At 41.4% G+C, this 19,684-nt stretch overlaps 2 protein-coding genes across 3 annotated transcripts in view; one reads left to right on the forward strand and one right to left on the reverse strand.

Moving 5' to 3' along the window:
* LOC145411424 (uncharacterized) overlaps positions 1 to 19,684 on the reverse strand; it is a 532,564-nt gene that overhangs the window by 35,607 nt on the left and 477,273 nt on the right. The window lies entirely within an intron of this gene.
* On the forward strand, positions 551 to 17,459 carry pck (Claudin superfamily protein pickel). 2 transcript variants are annotated; one of them, XM_080281399.1, is made up of 6 exons: positions 551 to 654; positions 6,863 to 6,929; positions 7,681 to 7,856; positions 10,847 to 11,008; positions 11,421 to 11,575; positions 17,292 to 17,459. In XM_080281399.1, exons 1-6 carry the CDS (start codon positions 558 to 560, stop codon positions 17,424 to 17,426), a joined length of 792 nt encoding a protein of 263 aa, XP_080137525.1. In that variant the 5' UTR covers positions 551 to 557; the 3' UTR covers positions 17,427 to 17,459. The 2 variants fall into 2 exon arrangements, with proteins under 2 accessions (XP_080137525.1, XP_080137524.1); XM_080281398.1 differs by lacking the exon at positions 551 to 654 and adding an exon at positions 4,079 to 4,190.

Consider the following 19,684-nt stretch of genomic DNA (forward strand, 5'->3'; position numbering starts at 1 on the left):
GAGCCAGATTATAATGTCTGTGGGAGGGAATTAAAAAAATAAAAAATTGCTTGCGCATTGAATCACATCCTTAGTTTTTATGACCCTCTGTATTAATGGAATTGTAAGTAAAATGCCATGAATAATTATCACCTGGATGTTCTCGACACACTGAGTTATCGTAATTAAATCAGTTTACAGGATAAACGCGCTAAAGGATAACGATTATTACAGTCCTTCAAAGCTTTAGCGAAACTAAATACACTCAGATGTGGCAACGTCGCCGATCTACCTGCGAAAGATATCCGATACCCGTCACCTGGTGAGCGCTGGCAATGACTTCGGCTTCCATGATGGCCACGAAACTACGATACAAGTTAAATACGGTGATAAAAACAAATTACAACATCAATATTAGGGTTGGAAAGAGAGAAAACGTGTATATATACTGAGAAATGGTTGCGGGAAAGATGGGATATCTGAGAGTGGCGAAGCAGTTGGGAGAAGCGGGGTAGGTGTGGTTGTTGTGACGCGGGGGAAGGGAGCAGGCAGCCCCAGAGACCACCTCACAGGGAACCATGGATGATAAACGCTCATGGAGAAGCTCGGTGGGCATCTTACAGAATGGACAGTCATGGGATTCCCTCAAAAGTATCAAACCAACGCCGCCATCAAGTAAGTAACGGGTAAAATCCAATGGGGGGGAAATGGCGCGGGTGAGAGAGGTGTGTGTGTCTGTGTGTGGAGTGCGGACGTGAACGTGAGGTGTTTACATCGGCCAGGCAGGCGGGGGGAAAGGGAGCCTTAGGGAGGGAGTCGCGCTGTGTAGTGGGGTACCCGTCGGCATGGGAAGTGCTTAGATTTTTGTGAATTACCCAACCATAGCCGCTTCAACCTTCCCCTGGACTACTGCGGCGCGAGTGTGGTGGTGTGGCGCAAGCGTGGTGGTAGTGTGGTGACTGTTAGTGTTCGTACAGAGCCATACTGCCATGCACACAGTGGCGGTGGTGGCAGAGGCGGCCAGCACAGCACCGGATGATTCAACGCCATAACACACCCTGTCATACTTTTTACCACTCCACCCAGCTATATTCGCCGTTGCCAACACAAAGACCCGTTGAAATTAATATGTGTCTAGTTTTCAATGGATGAAATAAATCCAAGTCTCCAAAAAGAACCATAGTCAATCACAGCTTCTGGCGGCATTAAAATTCCGATTGCCGTTCAAAGTCTACTCCTCAAATGTGGCGAAGTTTCTGATATATAATGAACAGTTGAGATTAATACGTCTCTTAAGTTTATATTAGATCAAAATAACTCTAGTCTTCCAAAACAAATATAGTGAGACAGCTTTCTGGCCGCATTTAAATTCCGGATGGCGCCTACATAAGCTCCTGTGACTCGATTGTGCAAAGGTTTCTGATATAGCTCGAGTCTGCAAAAAAAAAAAAAAATCACATCAATTACAACTTCTGGGGGATGTAAAATTCCAGACATACTCAAATTACCTGTTGTAACTCCCAGTGTGATTACAAAACCACTGACATTCAACTCGCGACTCAAGTATAACACATCGTAACTTTCGTAACTTTGGATAGCATTCAAATTCCTACTGCCATTTACAACATTCGAGTTACATTAAAATACATAATACTTAACATTCATATACTGGCATAATAGTCTTGTACATAATGCTCTGATAAATGTGAAGGATCTATGTGTTAATATTGTACAGATGCATTTTCCCCCTCTGACCCTAAATATCAAATATCCTCCATGAAAATCAAATACAGATCTTATATATGATGCTCTGACAAATGTGAAGGATCTACGTGTTAGTTAATATTGTAGAAATGAACTTTTTGTGCAAACTGACTGTCTTAAACTATTATATTATCGATCCTGACGTACATCTTTCAATTGCAGAGAGATTTATTGGTGCTAGAACAGTAAATACAGTAGTAATAAATGGAGCTCAGAGATACAATAGACAGATGGACTGGTGCTAAGTATGGTGCTTCCACTTAACACATGGAAACGACATTTTAACCAAAGATTCAGTAGTGTGAAATGGTGATAGAAGTGTGTATAGTCCACTGAAAAGAAGGGTGTAGAACAAAGCCCACTGCGATCCAATAATGGAGTGTGTAGTGTGACAACAAAGACCCAGTAGTGTGTAGTAATGGCAGAAGTGTGCATTGCTCACTGTAGTGAAATTTGTAGAAAGGCTTACTAACACAATATTAGAGCGTGTAGTGTGAAACCTGCAATAAGTGTGTGGTGTGAGGACAACTTAACCGAACAGTGTGTTTAGAGTGAGAAACGATTAAATACGAAAGTGTGTAGTGTGAAAAGTAATCCTCTAATATACGTAGTGTGGAGGCAACTGAACGAGCTAGTGTGTAATGTGAGATGTATCCCAATACATAAGTGTGCAGTGTGAAGCTAGCCGAAAGTGTGTCTAGCAATGCCACCTATATACTGCACAATGTGATTATAGTATGAAAAGCCATCTTGAAATCGAAGGGTGTTAGTGTGTGTAGTAAAGTCACCCTACATAAAATCAAAATGTGTAAAGAACCAACCTATAGCTAGTGTGCAATATGACCAGCCAACCGGAGTGTGTAGTCAGCAGCCACCCCACGGTTTAAGTGTGCAGTGTTCGAGGCTCCCAGTGAACAACGTGTCTGTGTAGTGTGTAGTGAGAGGTTGCCCAACAAGTGTGTAAGATACTGTGTAGAGTGCAATAGTGGGTCACCTGTGTAGTGTGTAATGTGAGAGGTTACCAACAAGTGTGTGCGGTGGTGTGTAATAAGTGGTTACCCTACACCCAATCAGTATATGTGGAGTGTGTATAAACTCATCCTAACAAAGTCTGAGATGAGACAATCCTGAAATTAAAGACGTGTAGACAGAAATGAAAGTATGTTGCCCCAAACGGAGAACTATGTGTGTACAGAACCTTCCTACTGTCAGAGTGCAGTGTGAGAGGCCACCCAGTACTAAGTGAGAAGAGCAAGATTAAACATCACTAGTGAAGTGTGTGGGACTAGTGTGAGAGACTTAAATGTGGAGTACAAGTGGAACAGTATGTAAATATTAACCAAAAGGTGTATCGTAGAACGGTGTTTGATGCTTATGTGTACAGGGTCGAAGTGTTAAGTGTGAGAAGCAGAGTGAAGTGTAGTGTGAGATGGCTAAGTGAATGGGTATGTGTGTCTGAGTGTGGCTGGCACTACGTGGCGAAGTCAACCGACAATCAGTGTGCAATACGATGCCAGAAACCAAGGATCTGAATCAACATCACCCTAAATCCAAGTGTCAAGAGTGAGCAGTCACCCTAAAATTGAGCAAAAGCAGTGTGTAGCGTTAGAAGCTGAAGGGTGAAGTTTGTGAAGTGCTAGAAGCCGAGGAGTGAAGTCTGTGAAGTGTTAGATGCTGAAGAGCGAAGTCTGTGAAGTGTTACATGCCGAAGGGTGAAATTTGTGAAGCGTTAGATGCTGAAGTGTGTGAAATCACCTATCCTGTAAGTGAAGTGTGCAAGGCAAGAAATCGAAAACGTGCAACACTGTCACCCTGCGAATGAAGGCGGAAGGGTAAGAAACAGCCGCGGAACCGAGTAACAGCCGCGTGTGGTGTAAGAAATATCTAAAATCGAAGGTTACAATAGACGAAACCAAGGAGCTGTGTTTATCATCGCCCTGAACAGCAGCTCAATGATCCAAGAATATTACCGGTTGTGCTAGTGGCAAATACACTCAAAAAATAAGTAAATAAAAACGAAATAGCCGTATAAACCTCACTACAACCTAAATGCGAGGCGTGACGATAAATCCTACTCACGAGGAAGAAAAGTGTGCAGCGTTAAAGAAAATTTCCACTCTAAAATCGAAGTGTGAGTCGTGAGAACAGAAAAGGGCGCTTAAAAAACACCCTACAACCTAAGTGTGAAGTGTGACCAAGCCCTCACAGACCACAATCACCCTAAAACCGAAGTGTGAAGTGAGACAACTCCTCACAGACCACTATCACCCTAAAATCTAAGTGTGAGAAGCGTGACCATATCAGAAGTGTGAAAAGTGTGCACAATATCAGCGTGATGGCATCGGTGGCGGGAACCAGTATGTATTCAGGAGTGGAGAGCAGATTCACCTCCTCCTACTTCCCTCCTCCCATCCTCGAGAAGGTCTATGGATACGTCAGGCCAGCAAGTAATTAACATCATTTTTATTAGTTCACGTATTTGCTAATTTGAGTGAGAGTGTGAATGTAAAAGAAAGCGAGTGTGAAAGACTGAGAAAAAGTAAGAGTGAAAAAAAAAAAAGTGTGGAAGACTCAGAAATAGTGTGAATGTCAGAAGAAGTGAGTCAGAAAGAAAATGAGAAAAAGTGTGTAACGAATTTAGAAAGTGTGAAAGAATGAGAAAAAGTGAGTGTGTGAAAGTGATGGGAAAGTGTGTAAAAGAATGTGAGAAAAAGTGAGTAGTAAAAATGGGAAAAAGTGAGATATTCGGTTATCCTACTCCATCCTATCACCGAGGTCTATCAATAAGTAAAGCCTTCAAATATTCAGCATGATTATCAGTTACCCGATACATATATTTTATAAGTGAGAATAAATGGGAGGCAATGTGAAAATAAAGTGGATGATTTGGGCTATAAAAAAAAAAAAAATAGTTACAGTCACTCCCTAGCTCTCTCTTATCCCCCACACAAATACCGATAAGTCTATGGATGACAGAAAATCAAGTAATTAATGTATATTAGAGAGAGAGAGAGAGAGAGAGAGAGAGAGAGAGAGAGAGAGAGAGAGAGAGAGAGAGAGAGAGAGAGCGCATAGAATTTCGACTTGAATAATGAGTGCATGGATTTGTGTGACTTACTGTATTTCACTGGGTACTGTTCATCATTCAATTTCTGGAACCTACCGCTCCAATTTTAGTGTGTGTGTGTGTGTGTGTGTGTGTGTGTGTGTGTGTGTGTGTGTGTGTGTGTGTGTGTGTGTGTGTGTGTGTGTGTGTGTGTGTGTGTGTGTGTGTGTGTTTTCAACGGCCAGGAAGGGTAATTATAATTAATACACGTTGCATACCGATACCCGAAGAACCTAAACGTAGCTATTTCCCACACGACCATTGGTAAAACAGATAGATACATGAGCAAGGAGTTTGTGGTTAGTATAATTAGTAAAATATTTAACATCTGTGTTTTAGAAAGTAACTGTTCGATGAATAAACTGTATTCATTATGACGTATCAGCTCGCTCAGTACCTGGGGGGAAGGCTGTCCAAAAGAATATAGTCGCCTGTATAAATTAAACACACACACACACACACACACACACACACACACACACACACACGCTACATACACGCGGTTAAAAATAAGCATTAACAACTCCCATGTTTTTCTTTGACTTTTTTTCTCTTTCCCCACACAGTACCCTGGGATCTTGCTTATATTTCCATGACTAATTAACTCAGTGATTATACGCGGTACGGTAACTGTGTGTGTGTGTGTGTGTGTGTGTGTGTGTGTGTGTGTGTGTGTGTGTGTGTGTGTGTGTGTGTGTGTGTGTGTGTGTGTGTGTGTGTGTGTGTGTGTGTGTGTTTCGTGATCGTGTTGGGGCTCTCACGTTATGGGATATGACCCTCTCTCTCTCTCTCTCTTATTATTCATTTTCCCTTTTTTAATTTCCCATACATTCATCCAAATTCTCTTCCGTTTGTTTGGTTTGTATGAGAGAGAGAGAGAGAGAGAGAGAGAGAGAGAGAGAGAGAGAGAGAGAGGAAGGGGAGGAACTTCAAGGCTGAGAACAGTGAATGAATGTAAAGCATGTAGGTTATGAGAATGAATGTGAATGAAGGGAAGGGAGAGTGGAGGAGGTTGGGGAGGGAGGGAAGGAAGGTAAGAGGCTGGGAGAGAGGAAGGGAAGGGAGTGGGATGTTAACAGGAGGGCATGAAGTGGGGGGAAGGTAGGAGGTTAGAGGAGGGGGTGGGGGAAGATGGAAAATGGCAGGGTAAAGGGGAAGTAGGTCTGGAGGAAAAGGTGGTGGGACGGACGGAAGATGAGGTTAGGAGGGGAAGGGGAGGAGGGGAGGGATTTATATGTTAATGGACATGGGAGTTTCAGTTAAAGAGCGAGGAATTGAGGGATGAATATGACTGAGATGGGGATGGGAAAGTATGAGGGGCTTGTGCTGGGACAGAGTGGACGAAAGACGAAGGTAGAAAGGGGAGGAGATGGGGGAATGTCAGAGTGGGGAGAAGGTGAGAAGAACCTGATGGAGAATGGGATGGAGAAGGTTGGGGATGGACTGTGGTAAGAAACGAGAGAAAATGAAAGGAATAATCTAGAAATGGTAGGCAATTTGTGGGAATCTGGGTGGCTAGGGAGGAAGTGAGGAGGAGGAGGAATAGAATGGAAATGGAAGAGGAAACGAGAGTGGAGAGGTGGAAAAGGGGGAAAAGAATGTCATAAGAAGTAAAATGAGGAAAAGTGAGAGAGAGAGAGAGAGAGAGAGAGAGAGAGAGAGAGAGAGAGAGAGAGAGAGAGAGAGAGAGAATTTCAAACAGCAATATTCAAACTTTACAATGAACATTCACTAACTCCTTCACTGTGGACGATTTTTGTTACATATTTGTACACTCATAGCACGATTATATTCATGACAAGGACATAAGTAATTTTAATTCTTTCAACACCACGATCACTTTACTATTTCATCCTCGCTAACATCAAGCGAATTTACTTAGATCAAGCAGAATATCTCATATACTGAAGTGTTTACATGTGTTTTAATCAGTCGGAGGGTTAATGTTGTACGGTCATATACTGTATGTTCAACCTTACATTTTGCTATGTTAACAACTGATTCTCTTTTCAGCGGCAATGGTCAATGCTGGCATCATCACATTTGTGGCAACCATCTTCTTTGTGATCTCATTTACCAGGTTAGTAAAAGTATAATGCAATATAAGGTACATACTGTACATAACAATTAACTACTCTGCTGGTACTAAGAGATAAGTAATTAGTTTCTCTCTTCATTCAAAACCAGATTAACCAACCATGCTTACCACCTGCTCTGCTCTCATCACTCTCATTTGCCAGACTTTCAAAATATTCATTTCATCTGCTGTGGTTGAAAAGATCAGGAGAAATACACTGAGGTGGTCTGGACATGTGGAGAGAATGGAGAATGAAAGACTGACTAAGAGGGTGTATGTAGGTGAGGTGGAGGGAGGGAGAGGGAGGGGTAGACCGAGGATGAGGTGGAGGGATGGAGTTGAGAGGTATATGAGGGAGGGGGGGGTGAGTTGGGGGGAGGGGAGTCAAATGGTGGGTGACAGAGTGACTTGGAGGCGTTTTGTCTGCGGCCACCCTTTGCGGGATTAGGGCGTCGGGTTATAGATAGAGATAGACAGATGCTTTCTACTTCATTCATTTTTAATATTTTTCTACCCTCATCCCTCTTAGTTTCACACTCTTTTTCACCCTCAATTTACATTTTAAGAAGTGTCCTATGATAATGATGATGATGATGATGATGTAATACCAACTTCAAGCTTCTTGATCCTTCCCATCTCAGTAATTAGTGAGAGATACAGAGATACAATGATTATGATGATGTACTGTAAATGATAATGATGACAATAACTATTCTGGAAACACAAATTAATGCACCACCTTCTTTCTTTTCAGCCCATACTGGCTCCAGTCCTACTCATACACCTACAGTGAATTCAAGAACATGGGCCTGTGGGAGTTTTGTTTTAATGGCTTCAGATATCCCTACTACCAGTATGACTACAAATTCACCGGCTGTAATTACATCTTCTCTGACGAATACAGAATTATATGGCAATGGATGCTGCCTGGTAAGATCTTATACTGGCACTTGACAATCACTGTACAGTAAATTTGCATCATACGTCATCTTTTTATACACTTTTTACTACTGCGCATTTGTTTTAACCTGATGAAAATCCCTGACCCTTCCTCAGCTGATAGTCATGTGTAATTGGATTGGAGGGTTCATCTGACTATTTCCCAAGGAGACTCATTCCTGTCTCATAAGTACAGCTCCTCAAATTTCATGCAATCTCAACTTTGTATTCAATCTGTTGGGCTGGCCGTTTTGCTAGGTAAAAACAAATTGACGATTGTATTGTAACATTCAATCTGAGGATGTCATTAATATTTTATTCTTACTACCTCCTGACAATTTCACTCAGCTTTGGAGATACTTTTCAACTTGGCTGGGTCAAATATAACCCCTCTTAATACATCCACTGCTAAAATCTTACCAAAGCCGAGTTACATTATCTGGTGGTAGCCTGATAAAAAATGAGACGTACCAGTAATCGTCACAGTACATTACTGAAGCACTGTCTATTAAAATTCCACAGCTACCTATAACCCTAATGATTGGCAGCCATTTTCTTCCAGTCTGTCATATCAGGGGTATGGATAAAGCTGATATATTTTTAACACACATTCCTGACATCTGTGATAGAGATCTCATGTCAGAAAAGAATCCTAGATGCAGCCAAATTTTTTTAATCATATACAATGCTACCATGGGAATAAGTCAGTCACCCACCCTTACATGCTCTGGACTACAGTAACCTAACCTAGCCTCAGGCCCCTACGCTCCAGAGAAGGTAGTATGAGATTGGTTGCTACCATGCTTTATCCCAAACTTAATATGCAGCCTGTATTAGGCAAAGCAGAACCACAAACAGTATGGAAGGATGTGCAGCTTGCTGGGGTGTCCAATACAGTCATGAATCATGCTTTTTGGTGCTATTTTTTGGTGGGAAATAGGGTCTGGTGATTGAGTGGTTAGAGGACCCCAGCTGGAGTTTGGTCTAGCCATGTGCACACTCAATCCTTAAGAGATGACTGGATGTTTACTGGTATCAATCATGTAGTTGATCGGACTATGGTAGCCTGGATGAAGGCTCCTACACCTCAAAAATGGGTAATATGGGATTGACTGTTCCTCTTTTAAATAGGAGTAGGTTCCTGTTACAATGATGATAATGACATTTAGGTTTCAATCCAGCCTTCAAATTGAAAAATTCACTCAATTCACTGTCCACTCACACTACAGCCTTAGCACCCTCATACATACTCTTCACGGCATTCAGAAACTTCCCATTTACTCATATATTCTTAATACTTTCCACATTCTTGTCTATTCACGCTGTCATATGCTTTCTCCAAATCCATGAAGGCCACATACAACCTGTTTCCCTTCTCTAGAAACTTTTCCACTAAAGACCTACGAATGAATATCTGACCTACATTAAACCTCCCTATTCTTCTCGAACTAATTCCTGTTATTTCCCTAACTCTGTCAATATCTACCATATACTTCTCCTAGTACACAAAGAAGACAAATGCCCCTATGACTACCACACACTTTCTTTTCCTTTTCTCCTTTGTACAGGGGAATGATTAAACCCGACTTCCAATCCTCCGGGACTCTACCTTCCTCCCAGGGAAATCTGCACATCTTTCACATCCAGTCTACTACTCTCTCTCTCCCCCATGCTTCAGCATTTTACCACACACTCCATCAATTCCTGGGGTTTTCCCTATTTTAACTTTCTTCATTGCTTCCACAACTTTCATCCTACCGATTTCTTCCTCTCTTCTCACATCCCTCCTCCTAGCCATTCCCCAGCCACCTATACTCGCATTACTTTCATTCTCTATGTTCAACAATTCCTTAAAGTGTTCTCTCTAGCTGCTCACTTATTCTCCCTTCTCCACTGGCAATCTACCATTTTATCTTGGACTGAAACAGGGATGTGTCATGTCTCCATGGTTGTGCAATCTGTACAACGATGGGCTTATAAAAGAGATACAAGGGAGGGCAGTGAATGTTGGAGCAGCCCTAATGAGATGGCAGTGTTAGGAAACTCCCTGTTTTGCTGTTTGCAGATGATACTGTGCTGCTAAGTGAAGACAAAGGGGAGCAGCAAGGCTTGGTGAATGAGCACGGGAATGTGTGTAAGAAATGGAATCTAAAGGTGAATGTAGGGAAGAGTAAAGTTATGGTCTTCGAAAGAAATGAAGTCACTGAATGTACAGTGAGGTTGGATGAAGAGGAAATGGAAAATGTGGGTGCATTTAAGTACTGTACTTGGGTAGTGTGATGAGTAAGGATGGAAGTTTAGAGGGTGAAAAGTTTGAAAGGGTACAACAAGGGAGAAAGGCTGCTGGTTCTTTGAAAGTAGTAATAAGAAACAGGGATATAAGCACCCCCCAAAAAACAGTCGCTGCATGACAGTACTGTGATACCAACTCTAGCGTATGGAAGTGAAGCTTGGACTTATGTTGGAGGGACACAGGAGTGAGGACAGTGGAAATGAGTTATTTGAGAGATGCACATGGAGTCACATGCAGGGAGAGAGAGAGACAGACAGACAGAGAAATAAGGACATGAAGGAGTGCTGTGGTGTGGATGTGGATGTGATAGAAAGCATTAGGAGAAATGCACTAGGATGGTTTGGCCATATGGAGAGGATGGAGAGCAAGAGACTGGCGAGGCAAGTGTATGTGAGTGAGGAGGAGAGGGAGGCCAAGGATGAGATGGAGGGACGGAGTGAAGAGGTATGTGAGAGAGAGGGAGTGTGAGCTGGGAGCAGGGCAGTGAAATGGCAGGGGACAGGGTTTGTTTGTGGCCACCCCTGAAGGGATTAAGGCATCTGGCAACAGACAGATAGATAGTTAGGCTGAGTTTAAACTACTGTTCCCGTTAAACAAAAATCAACAAAAGCTATTACGTTTGCAAATTATACCTAGTAAACTAATTTTGCTATTTTTCTTTGGTAACTAAGCTGTCAGCTTTTTTCAGCATGGTTTATGGCAGTGCAGACATTCATGACAATTGCACTTTTGGCAAGCGTAACGACCCTAGTGACTGTGAGCCTCATCCTGGTGCGCTGGCCCATGCAAACCATCATGCGCTACGAATGGCACCTCACTGCATTTTGCTTCCTGTGCCAGGCTGTCACTGGTAAGCTAAAATACTTGGCATGCACTAAAAAACTTCCTAGGTTTGCCATAAAATATAATAACAGTTACATTGTGAACATTTGAGAAATGAATGCTTAATCTGGCACTGTCATCTTGTACCATACCATCTCCATATGTGAAGGACTACAGCAACCCAAACAGATGTGGCAAGCTAGTCTGATCAACATAGGAAGGAGTAATGAACTGTGGATATGAAACACTGTTAGTTATTTATTTTCTCAGTACTAACAGGAATAAAATATTAATAATTTTCTCTATTTTCAGATTTTTTTTTTTTTTTTTTTTTTTTTTTTTTTTTTTTTAGCTCAGTATACCTCCACAGTCCAGTATTATCCCACATTACCATATCACTTTCAGTATATGTAGTCTGAGACACTGCTTTATGCCAACAGTGGTGGGTATTTTCTTTGCGGTTCTGGTGTTTGGAGTGATGTGTTGGTCGCGTGACTGGCTCCTCAACCCCAACTTCAACTACCTGTCATGGTCTTACGCATTTGCAGTGGTTGCTGGAGGGATTCATGCCTTCGCTGGCTTCACACTGCTACATGTGAGTCTAAATGTGCCATATCCCCATTGTGAAAGAAAATTTCAAAGCATTTTTTCCTTAGTGGTTTATTTTTGCTTATTTAACAGAGTGTGGCGCCACTCCCTGCCATCCAAATGCCCTTGCTATGGCCTATCATTTTTTGTTCCTCTGATTTCCTCATATCACAGTGACAGAAAGATAAGATTAGAAGTATGCAATGTAGATTCCAATTTCCACTCAATTAATGCTGGCATGCCACAAGGATCAGTTTTGGCTCCAACCCTATTTCTAATTCATGTTAATGATCTCTTATGTCACCCATAATCCCATCCATTCATATGTAGATAACTCGTCACTTCACAGTTCATTCATACTTAAACACCCATTCACAAAGTTTAATATCTCTAACTTACAATTCAGTACAGCAGTCTCCTTAAGTCAAGACTTATACAGTATAAGATCACTGAATGGGGCCACAATAACACTGTCTCTTTTAATGCTAGGAAAACTAAATACTGTATATGCAATTTACTATCTATCTATCTATCTATTGCCAGACGCCTCAATCCTGTTTGGGGTGGCCACAAACAAATCACCTCCAAGTCGCCCTGTCCCCCGCCATTTCACTCCCCTGCTCCCAACTCACACCTCTCTCTCTCATATACCTCTCCACCCCATCTCTCCATCTCATCCTCGGCCTCCCCCTCCCTCTTTCCCCCTCCACCTCACTCACATACACTCTCTTTGTCAGTCTTTCACCCTCCATCCTCTCCACATGGCCAAACCACCTCAGTGTGTTCCTCATAACGCTTCCTATCACATCCACATCAACACCACAACGCTCCTTTATATCCTCATTCGTTAGCCTGTCTCTCCATGTGACTCCACAGGCTCCTCTTAAATAACTCATTTCCACGGCTCTCACTCTTGACTTGTGTCCTTCCAACAACGTCCAAGCTTCACTTCCGTACGTTAGAGTTGGTATCACAATACTGTCATGTAGTAACTTTTTCACTTCCATGCTTCTTATCACTGCTTTCAAAGAACCAGCAACCTTTCTTCCCTGCTGTACCCTTTCAAGCACTTCACCCTCCAAACCTCCATCCTTACTCATCACACTACCCAAGTACTTAATCGTACTCACATTTCCCAATTCCTCACCATCCAACCTCGCTGTACATTCACTGACTTCACCTCTCTCAAAGACCATCACTTTACTCTTCCCTACATTCACCTTTAGATTCCGTTTCTTACACACTCTCTCAAACTCATCCACCAAGCCTTGCAGCTCCCCTTTGTCTTCACTCAACAACACAGCATCATCTGCAAACAACAGTACAGGGAGTTTCCAAACACTATCCTCTCTCACCAGGGCCACTCCAACATCCACTACCCTACCTTGTACCTCTTTTATTACCCCATCCATGTACAGATTGAACAACCATGGAGACATGACACATCCCTGTTTCAACCTAACTTTCAAAGAGAAAAATTTACTTAGTTCACCATCCACACGCACTGCAGCCTTCGCACCATCGTACATACTCTTCACAGCATTCAACAACTTCCCATCTACTCCATATATTCTTAACGCTTTCCACAATCCTAGTCTATCCACCCTGTCATATGCTTTCTCCAAATCCATGAAAGCCGCATACAACTTCTTTCCCTTCTCTAGAAACTTTTCCACTAAAGTTCTGAGAATGAATATCTGATCTACACAACCTCTTCCCTTCCTAAAGCCTCCCTGTTCTTCTCCAACTAATTTCTCTGTTCTTTCTCTAACTCTGTCTATAAGTATCCTACCATACACTTTTCCTATTATACTAAGAAGACAAATGTCCCTATGATTACCACACACTTCTTTTTCCCCTTTTCCTTTGTACAAGGGAATAATTATACCTGACTTCCAATCCTCCGGGACTCTACCTTCCTCCCAGGCCAATCTGCACATCTTCCACATCCATTCTACTACTATCTCTCCCCCATGCTTCAGCATTTCACCACACACTCGATCAATTCCTGGGGCTTTCCCTGATTTAACTTTCTTCATTGCTTCCACAACTTCTATCCTACTGATTTCTTCTTGTCTTCTCACCTCCCTCCTTCTCCCAGCCATTCCCCAGCCACTTATACTCGCATTACTTCCATCCTCCACGTTCAACAATTCCTTAAAGTGTTCTCTCCATCTGCTCACTTTTTCTCCCTTCTCCACTAATAATCTACCATTTTTATCTTTCACTCCCCTGCTAACTTCACTTCCACCCTGTCTTACTCTTTTCACCTCTTTCCAGAACATTTTCTTACAGTCCCTCCACTTTACACTCAAATTCCTTCCAAATTCCTCATCCACTCTCTTCTTACTCTCTCTTACTAATCTTTTCACCTCTTTCTTTCTACATATAACTCTCTCTTCTGCCTCTCAACTTCTTCCACGCCCCTATTTCTCATCCATTCATTGTATGCTTTCTTCTTTTGTGCCACAGCCCGTTTCACCTCTTCAGTCCACCATGCTGTTCCTTGCACCCCCCATCCGTCTTCTCTTCCTTCCACACACCACATCACATGCTGCACATATTTCTTCTGTAAATATTCTACACACACCGTCCATGTCTCCCATCTGCTCCAATTCATATTTGCCCAATCGTTCCTCCACTTCTCTCTTATACTCTGCCTTTTTCTCATCCTCTTGTAACCTTTCCACTCTCCTTGCAACTACTCCTTCCTCTCGTCTTTCCCTTCTTCTATTCCTCCATCTTACTTGAACTTTAATTCTGGCCACCACCAAGTAGTGGTCAGAAAGTCCACTCCCCCAACCTCTATAAACTCTTGCATCCAATATACATCTTCGCATCCTTTCATCCACACACACATAATCAATCATTGCCTTCCTTTCACTCAGTTCACCACCCACCCTTCTCATCACTCGCCATGTATACCTATGGATCATTTTATGCCTGAAGAGGGTATTGGCTATCACCAACCCCCTCCCAGCACAAATGTCCACTAACGCACTCCCATTCTCATCTATCTCAGCAGGCACACCCCACTCACCAACTATTCCATCCACCTTCACATTCCCAACTTTACCATTCATATCACCAATCAAAAACACTCTCTCATTCCTTCCAAACTTTTCCATGCACACTTCTACATTTGTCCAGAACTCTTCTCTCACTCTTCTAGCACGATCTTGCGTTGGCGCATACACACACAATCGCCCACATTTGTATTCCAACTTTCAACTTTACCCACACAATCCTTGATCCAACTGATCCATACTGTCTTATGCTCCTCTTCCATCTTTTACTCACAACTATACATACTCCTTCCTTTGCCCTCTCATTCTCACTGACTCCTGCACATATACCCCATCCATACTCCCATTCTCTCACACTTTCTCCTCACCATTTTGTTTCAGTTATTCCACATACATCCACTTTCACATCCTCAAGCACCTGGACAATCTCTCTCTCTTTCACCTCATCATTTGCTCCTCTTACATTCCACATTCCAATTGCAATGTCCTTTGTCCGGTCCTTGGTCGTCAACGTTTGGTCAGTCCTTGTCCGAGGCTTATTGTTTGTTTTTTTAGTTAGTTGTTTTCCGGGGAGGGGCACTAACCCTCCGCCAACCCTTTTAGTCGCCTTTTACGACAAGCAGGGATACTGGGGGAGTATTCTTGAAAAAAAACCCTACCCCCAGGGTAGACAGATATTGCCCGATTCCTATATTACTTTCTGCTACTACTGCAAAATTCCTATCTTTGAAAGTATTGAAATTCTCGGTGTTTCACTCAACAATGCCCTCAGCTGCACCTCCCATGTTAGATCACTTGCTAAAACCGCTTCAAAGAAACTTGGACTATTGTACAGTCTGTAACTTCCTCACTGACGAGCAGTTAGCTATAATTCACAAGAGTAATGTGCACTCTTAGCTGGAATATTGCTCACCCGTGTGGAATGGACGTGGAGAGGTTGCGGTAAAACAACTAGACAAAATCTAGAGCAAAGCTGTTAGAATTATTAATAACCCCACTATTACAAATGAACTACCTCCCCTACAAGTAAGAAGGAATGTTGCCTCCCTTGCATTACTTTACAGATACTTTTATGGCAAATGCTGAGATGAAGTTGCATCCATTGTGCCACCCCTCCATGCCTTCCCCTGTACTACACAGGCATCTGGTAGTGCTCATGCCTGGATTGTAACACTGCCATATTGCAGAACTTCTGCCTATCAGAATTCTTTTATTCCCTGAACTGCATCTCATTGGAACTTGCTTCCGCAGAGCTGTCTCCCCCGAGACTTCAACACATGGCTGTTCAAGTCCAATTGTTACAGATATATTATGAATGGAGGACACCTGTAATCAGGTGTATGGATTATTTTTTCTTTATTCATTTGTTTTTCCTTCCTCTGTTCTGTTATAATAATAATAATAATAAAAAAACTATTCTATCTACCTATGACCAGACACCATAATCCCATAAGGGCTGGACATTTGTCTCTAAGGTAGTTGTTATGTGGGGAGGGGCATTAACCTTACACAAAACCCATTTGTTGACACACAAGGAACAAGTATGGTTTCGTTATGTGTTTACCACCCAGCAGTATAAAATGGTTTCATGGCTTACTGGAAACCACAAAGCACACCATTCAATGTAAAGACACCTGACAAGGGAAGACGAGTACTAAAACGTGACAGGAAAGATGGGAGAAATAGGAAGAGAGGAGGGTAGACACAGAGAATGAACGATAAAGATGAAGGAAGAAGTAGGAAGCACTACGTCATGTGAGTGGATGATGGTCAAGAACACCTACCACCAATACTGTACTCACTTGTGAGTTACTTTATCTTTTCACCTTCAACAAAGGTTTTGTCAAAGACATATCAAAAGATATTAAAGTGTAATGTGCAAAATATACGGATAAATAGTGTTTTGAAATTTCCTAAGTCAACAAGAATACAGCCCTACTGTCACGTTACTGGCTGCAGTATCCTAGCTAATGACATCAACTGATATAATCCAAGCTTTGTATTACATTCTGGTGAATACTGTCATACAGTCTAGATGGTAATCTAAGAGAGGGTGGTTAAAATAAAAATGGGAGGCAAACCAAAGAATGAACAGAAGGAACAAAGATTATTACATGAGGAAGAGGGGTGTTTTGTGGGACTGAGTTGTCAAGAAGGTATATTTTGTTAAGACTACTCTTCAGCGGGTCCATCATCATACTATAGACGTATAACAGAGGTGCTTTCCATAATACTGGAAGCTGTTAGTGTAAACTACTGATATTCAGTATTCACTGGTCAGCTATAGTTACTATAAGTTTTTAATATTTCTGAACCACCATCAGAAGCTATGATTATGGTAACTGAAGTGACTGTATTTACTACCACAGCACTGAGGAAACAGTTTGTTAGAGTGTAATGGTGATGTGAATGGGATACCTGAAATGGTACGGACATGTGGAGAGAATGGAACTGGTTAACTGGCAAGGAGGATTATGGATATGAATGCTGAAGACAGTGTTCCAAAGGGTTGGTCCAAGAAAACATGGGGCGAAGTTTTAATGTAAAGACCTGCAGAAGATAGCAGCTATTAGGTGACCAAGTCTTACATATGCTCACATTTCTGGACCCTATCCATCCCATTATGAGTGTGATACTAAGTGATGACGATGATGATGATGAATGATGATATTTCCTAACACATAACCTGCTTTCCAGGAGACATTTGAAGCTAAGGAACGAAAGCGTCAAGCCAGCAACCTTCTGCAGATGGAGCCACAAGGCCATCTAGGTATCCCTCATGTACACCCCATGGGTGGAAGCATGAGTATGATGGGACAGGGCTACATCTAAGCAACTGACACTGGGCCCTTATTGTCATCAATTAGTTGGGTCCCTAGCATATCTTCCTATCCAGTTTATTTCTATACAGTTTTTGTACATAACATGTTAATATTCTCTTACATGTTATTTAGGCGATCTGTGTTGGTATTATCAATATTTTGATACCATACAAGAGAATATTAAGATAAGTTTTTCAAGTAAGTTGCAAGGGAAGAGGTGCTAGACAGCCCCCTTAAAATGATGAGAATATGACACTAGAGCACAAAGATACTATTTGTACAGTCTAGTACAACCACAACTATTCCTTGCCATACAACTCCTAGTTTCTTTGTAAAGGTTTGAATGGCTGCACTGGTCAATTTAAGGACACTGCTAGACACTGAAATTAGGAAGTATTAATGTCCAGTATTGAAAGTGTTATGAGGATATCTGTACCTAAGTGATCTATTGCCAAGTACTAATAACATAAACTGAATATTTGCAGTTATGTAAGCTATACAATATTATCTCACCCCATCTTTAAGAGGAAATATGGGTGACGAACTGTAGATGATCATATGATGAATACTGTGCTGTATTATAACGATATATATTAAATAGGATCCACCAATACTGATGGATGTGGGTATTGTTAAGAAGCCTGTGCTACACATTCAGACTCCCTGAATCACAAGGAAAAAGTCACCCACTCTAACTGTTTGCCAAACTATTCCTTGCACATCACTGAAGTCTGGAATAATGTATCCTCTAATCTAGGCTTAACTTCTGACACTGTTCTTCCATGTCAATTACTGTTATGCAGTAAGTACAACAGTAGCAACATTGTACTTCCACGTTACGGATATTTATTCTGTATACCTATACTATACGAAAATATTTTTGGTAATACACAATATGTAACCTGTAGAGTAATACATCTGAACACATTATACAGGACACATAGTTTGTCTGAGAGCAAAATCATCAGATCTAAGCTAAAAAAGAAGAAAAAAAAAGTAACTGGAAGATTAGGAAAATATGTACATGCCCTTACATGAAGTAGCATTAAAATTATATTAACTTATGATTAACTACCAAGCTTAGGGAAAATTTCTGTAACACAATTAACACTAAGCTTTAGTAGATGGAAGTACAAACAACTTGGGTAAATGTGATGAGTGTAATGTACACTATGGTATGAAATCCCCACCCCTCACTTGTAACCAAACACTGTGATGTCAGCAACTATTCCGTCCAACACAAGCACTTCTAAACCCTTAAACTTCAGGCACTTCTCACAGAGACTGCCTTACTAACTAAACTGAACCAGTCACTTTTTCCTTTGTTTTCCATGAAGGAACGGTTAAGGCTGCGAAAATACCTTTACTACATTTAGACAAATCTAAATAAATAACACTGCTAAGTAACTATGCCCGACACATAGCACACCAAGATCAAGAAACAGGGGAGCAGTGTTATCAATGCAAAATTATTTGGATCAAACTCATTTAGCATAAGATGCCTTTAACATTTTATTCTTGCTATCTCCAGATGATCTGATTAAGCTCAGTAAACTTTGGAGAGAGATTCCTAACTGGAGTGGTTAGAAGTGCAATCTTCAATAATCCATAACTAGGGGGCTCTCCTAAGCTAAATATAACTGTCTGCTGGTGGCACGGGTAAAATAAAAAGGAGTACCTGTATAAGTCAAGTCAGAGTGGTTTAATCATTTACCCATATAGTACTTGGGTTTGGATGTGGAGCTTTCAATGGGAAACTTGGACCTCTAAAGATGCCAGCTAGAGTTTAACCTTTTGACTTGTAGAATTTCTCTTGACCACTAAACGGTCTGATGTTATTCTATTTAAATTCTTAGGTGTGCCAACAGCAAAGAAAGGGTTACTTGAGACAGTTTTTGAAGCGTTAAATAGCTATTTCAGTTGAACAAAATCCTTGGCAGTTAACCTGAACAGAATACCCAAATGCAATAACCTAAGCAAAGTAATTAAAGGTAAAGTGTTTATGATATAACTATAAAAGCTTCTACAATGTAAATAAGCAATGCACTGTATAGTAATACCATTTAATCCTTTCAGTGTGATACTGTCTCATTCTTGCTACCACCAGACAATTTAATTTAGCTTTGAGAGACCTCATATAGAGATAGGGTTTGTGAAGTCAATAGCTAATCCCTCCAGTTCAAAGTCTCTTCTATGCTAAATAAAACCATCTGGAAATAGCATGAACACAGTAAGTGACATCATCACACTGATGGGATTACTAAGGTC

The sequence above is a fragment of the Coenobita brevimanus genome, chromosome 89, assembly GCF_032717465.1.
Source record: "Coenobita brevimanus isolate Jiangsu-jjx chromosome 89, ASM3271746v2, whole genome shotgun sequence".
NCBI lineage: Eukaryota > Metazoa > Arthropoda > Malacostraca > Decapoda > Coenobitidae > Coenobita > Coenobita brevimanus.

Bases quoted from the DNA above. Each gene is read 5' to 3' on its own strand.
- pck (XM_080281398.1), top strand. From the start codon at position 4,079: ATGGCATCGGTGGCGGGAACCAGTATGTATTCAGGAGTGGAGAGCAGA. The intron at 4,191-6,862 runs GTAATTAACATC...TTCTCTTTTCAG, and splicing joins TGGATACGTCAGGCCAGCAA to CGGCAATGGTCAATGCTGGC. The intron at 7,857-10,846 runs GTAAGATCTTAT...AGCTTTTTTCAG, and splicing joins ATGGCAATGGATGCTGCCTG to CATGGTTTATGGCAGTGCAG.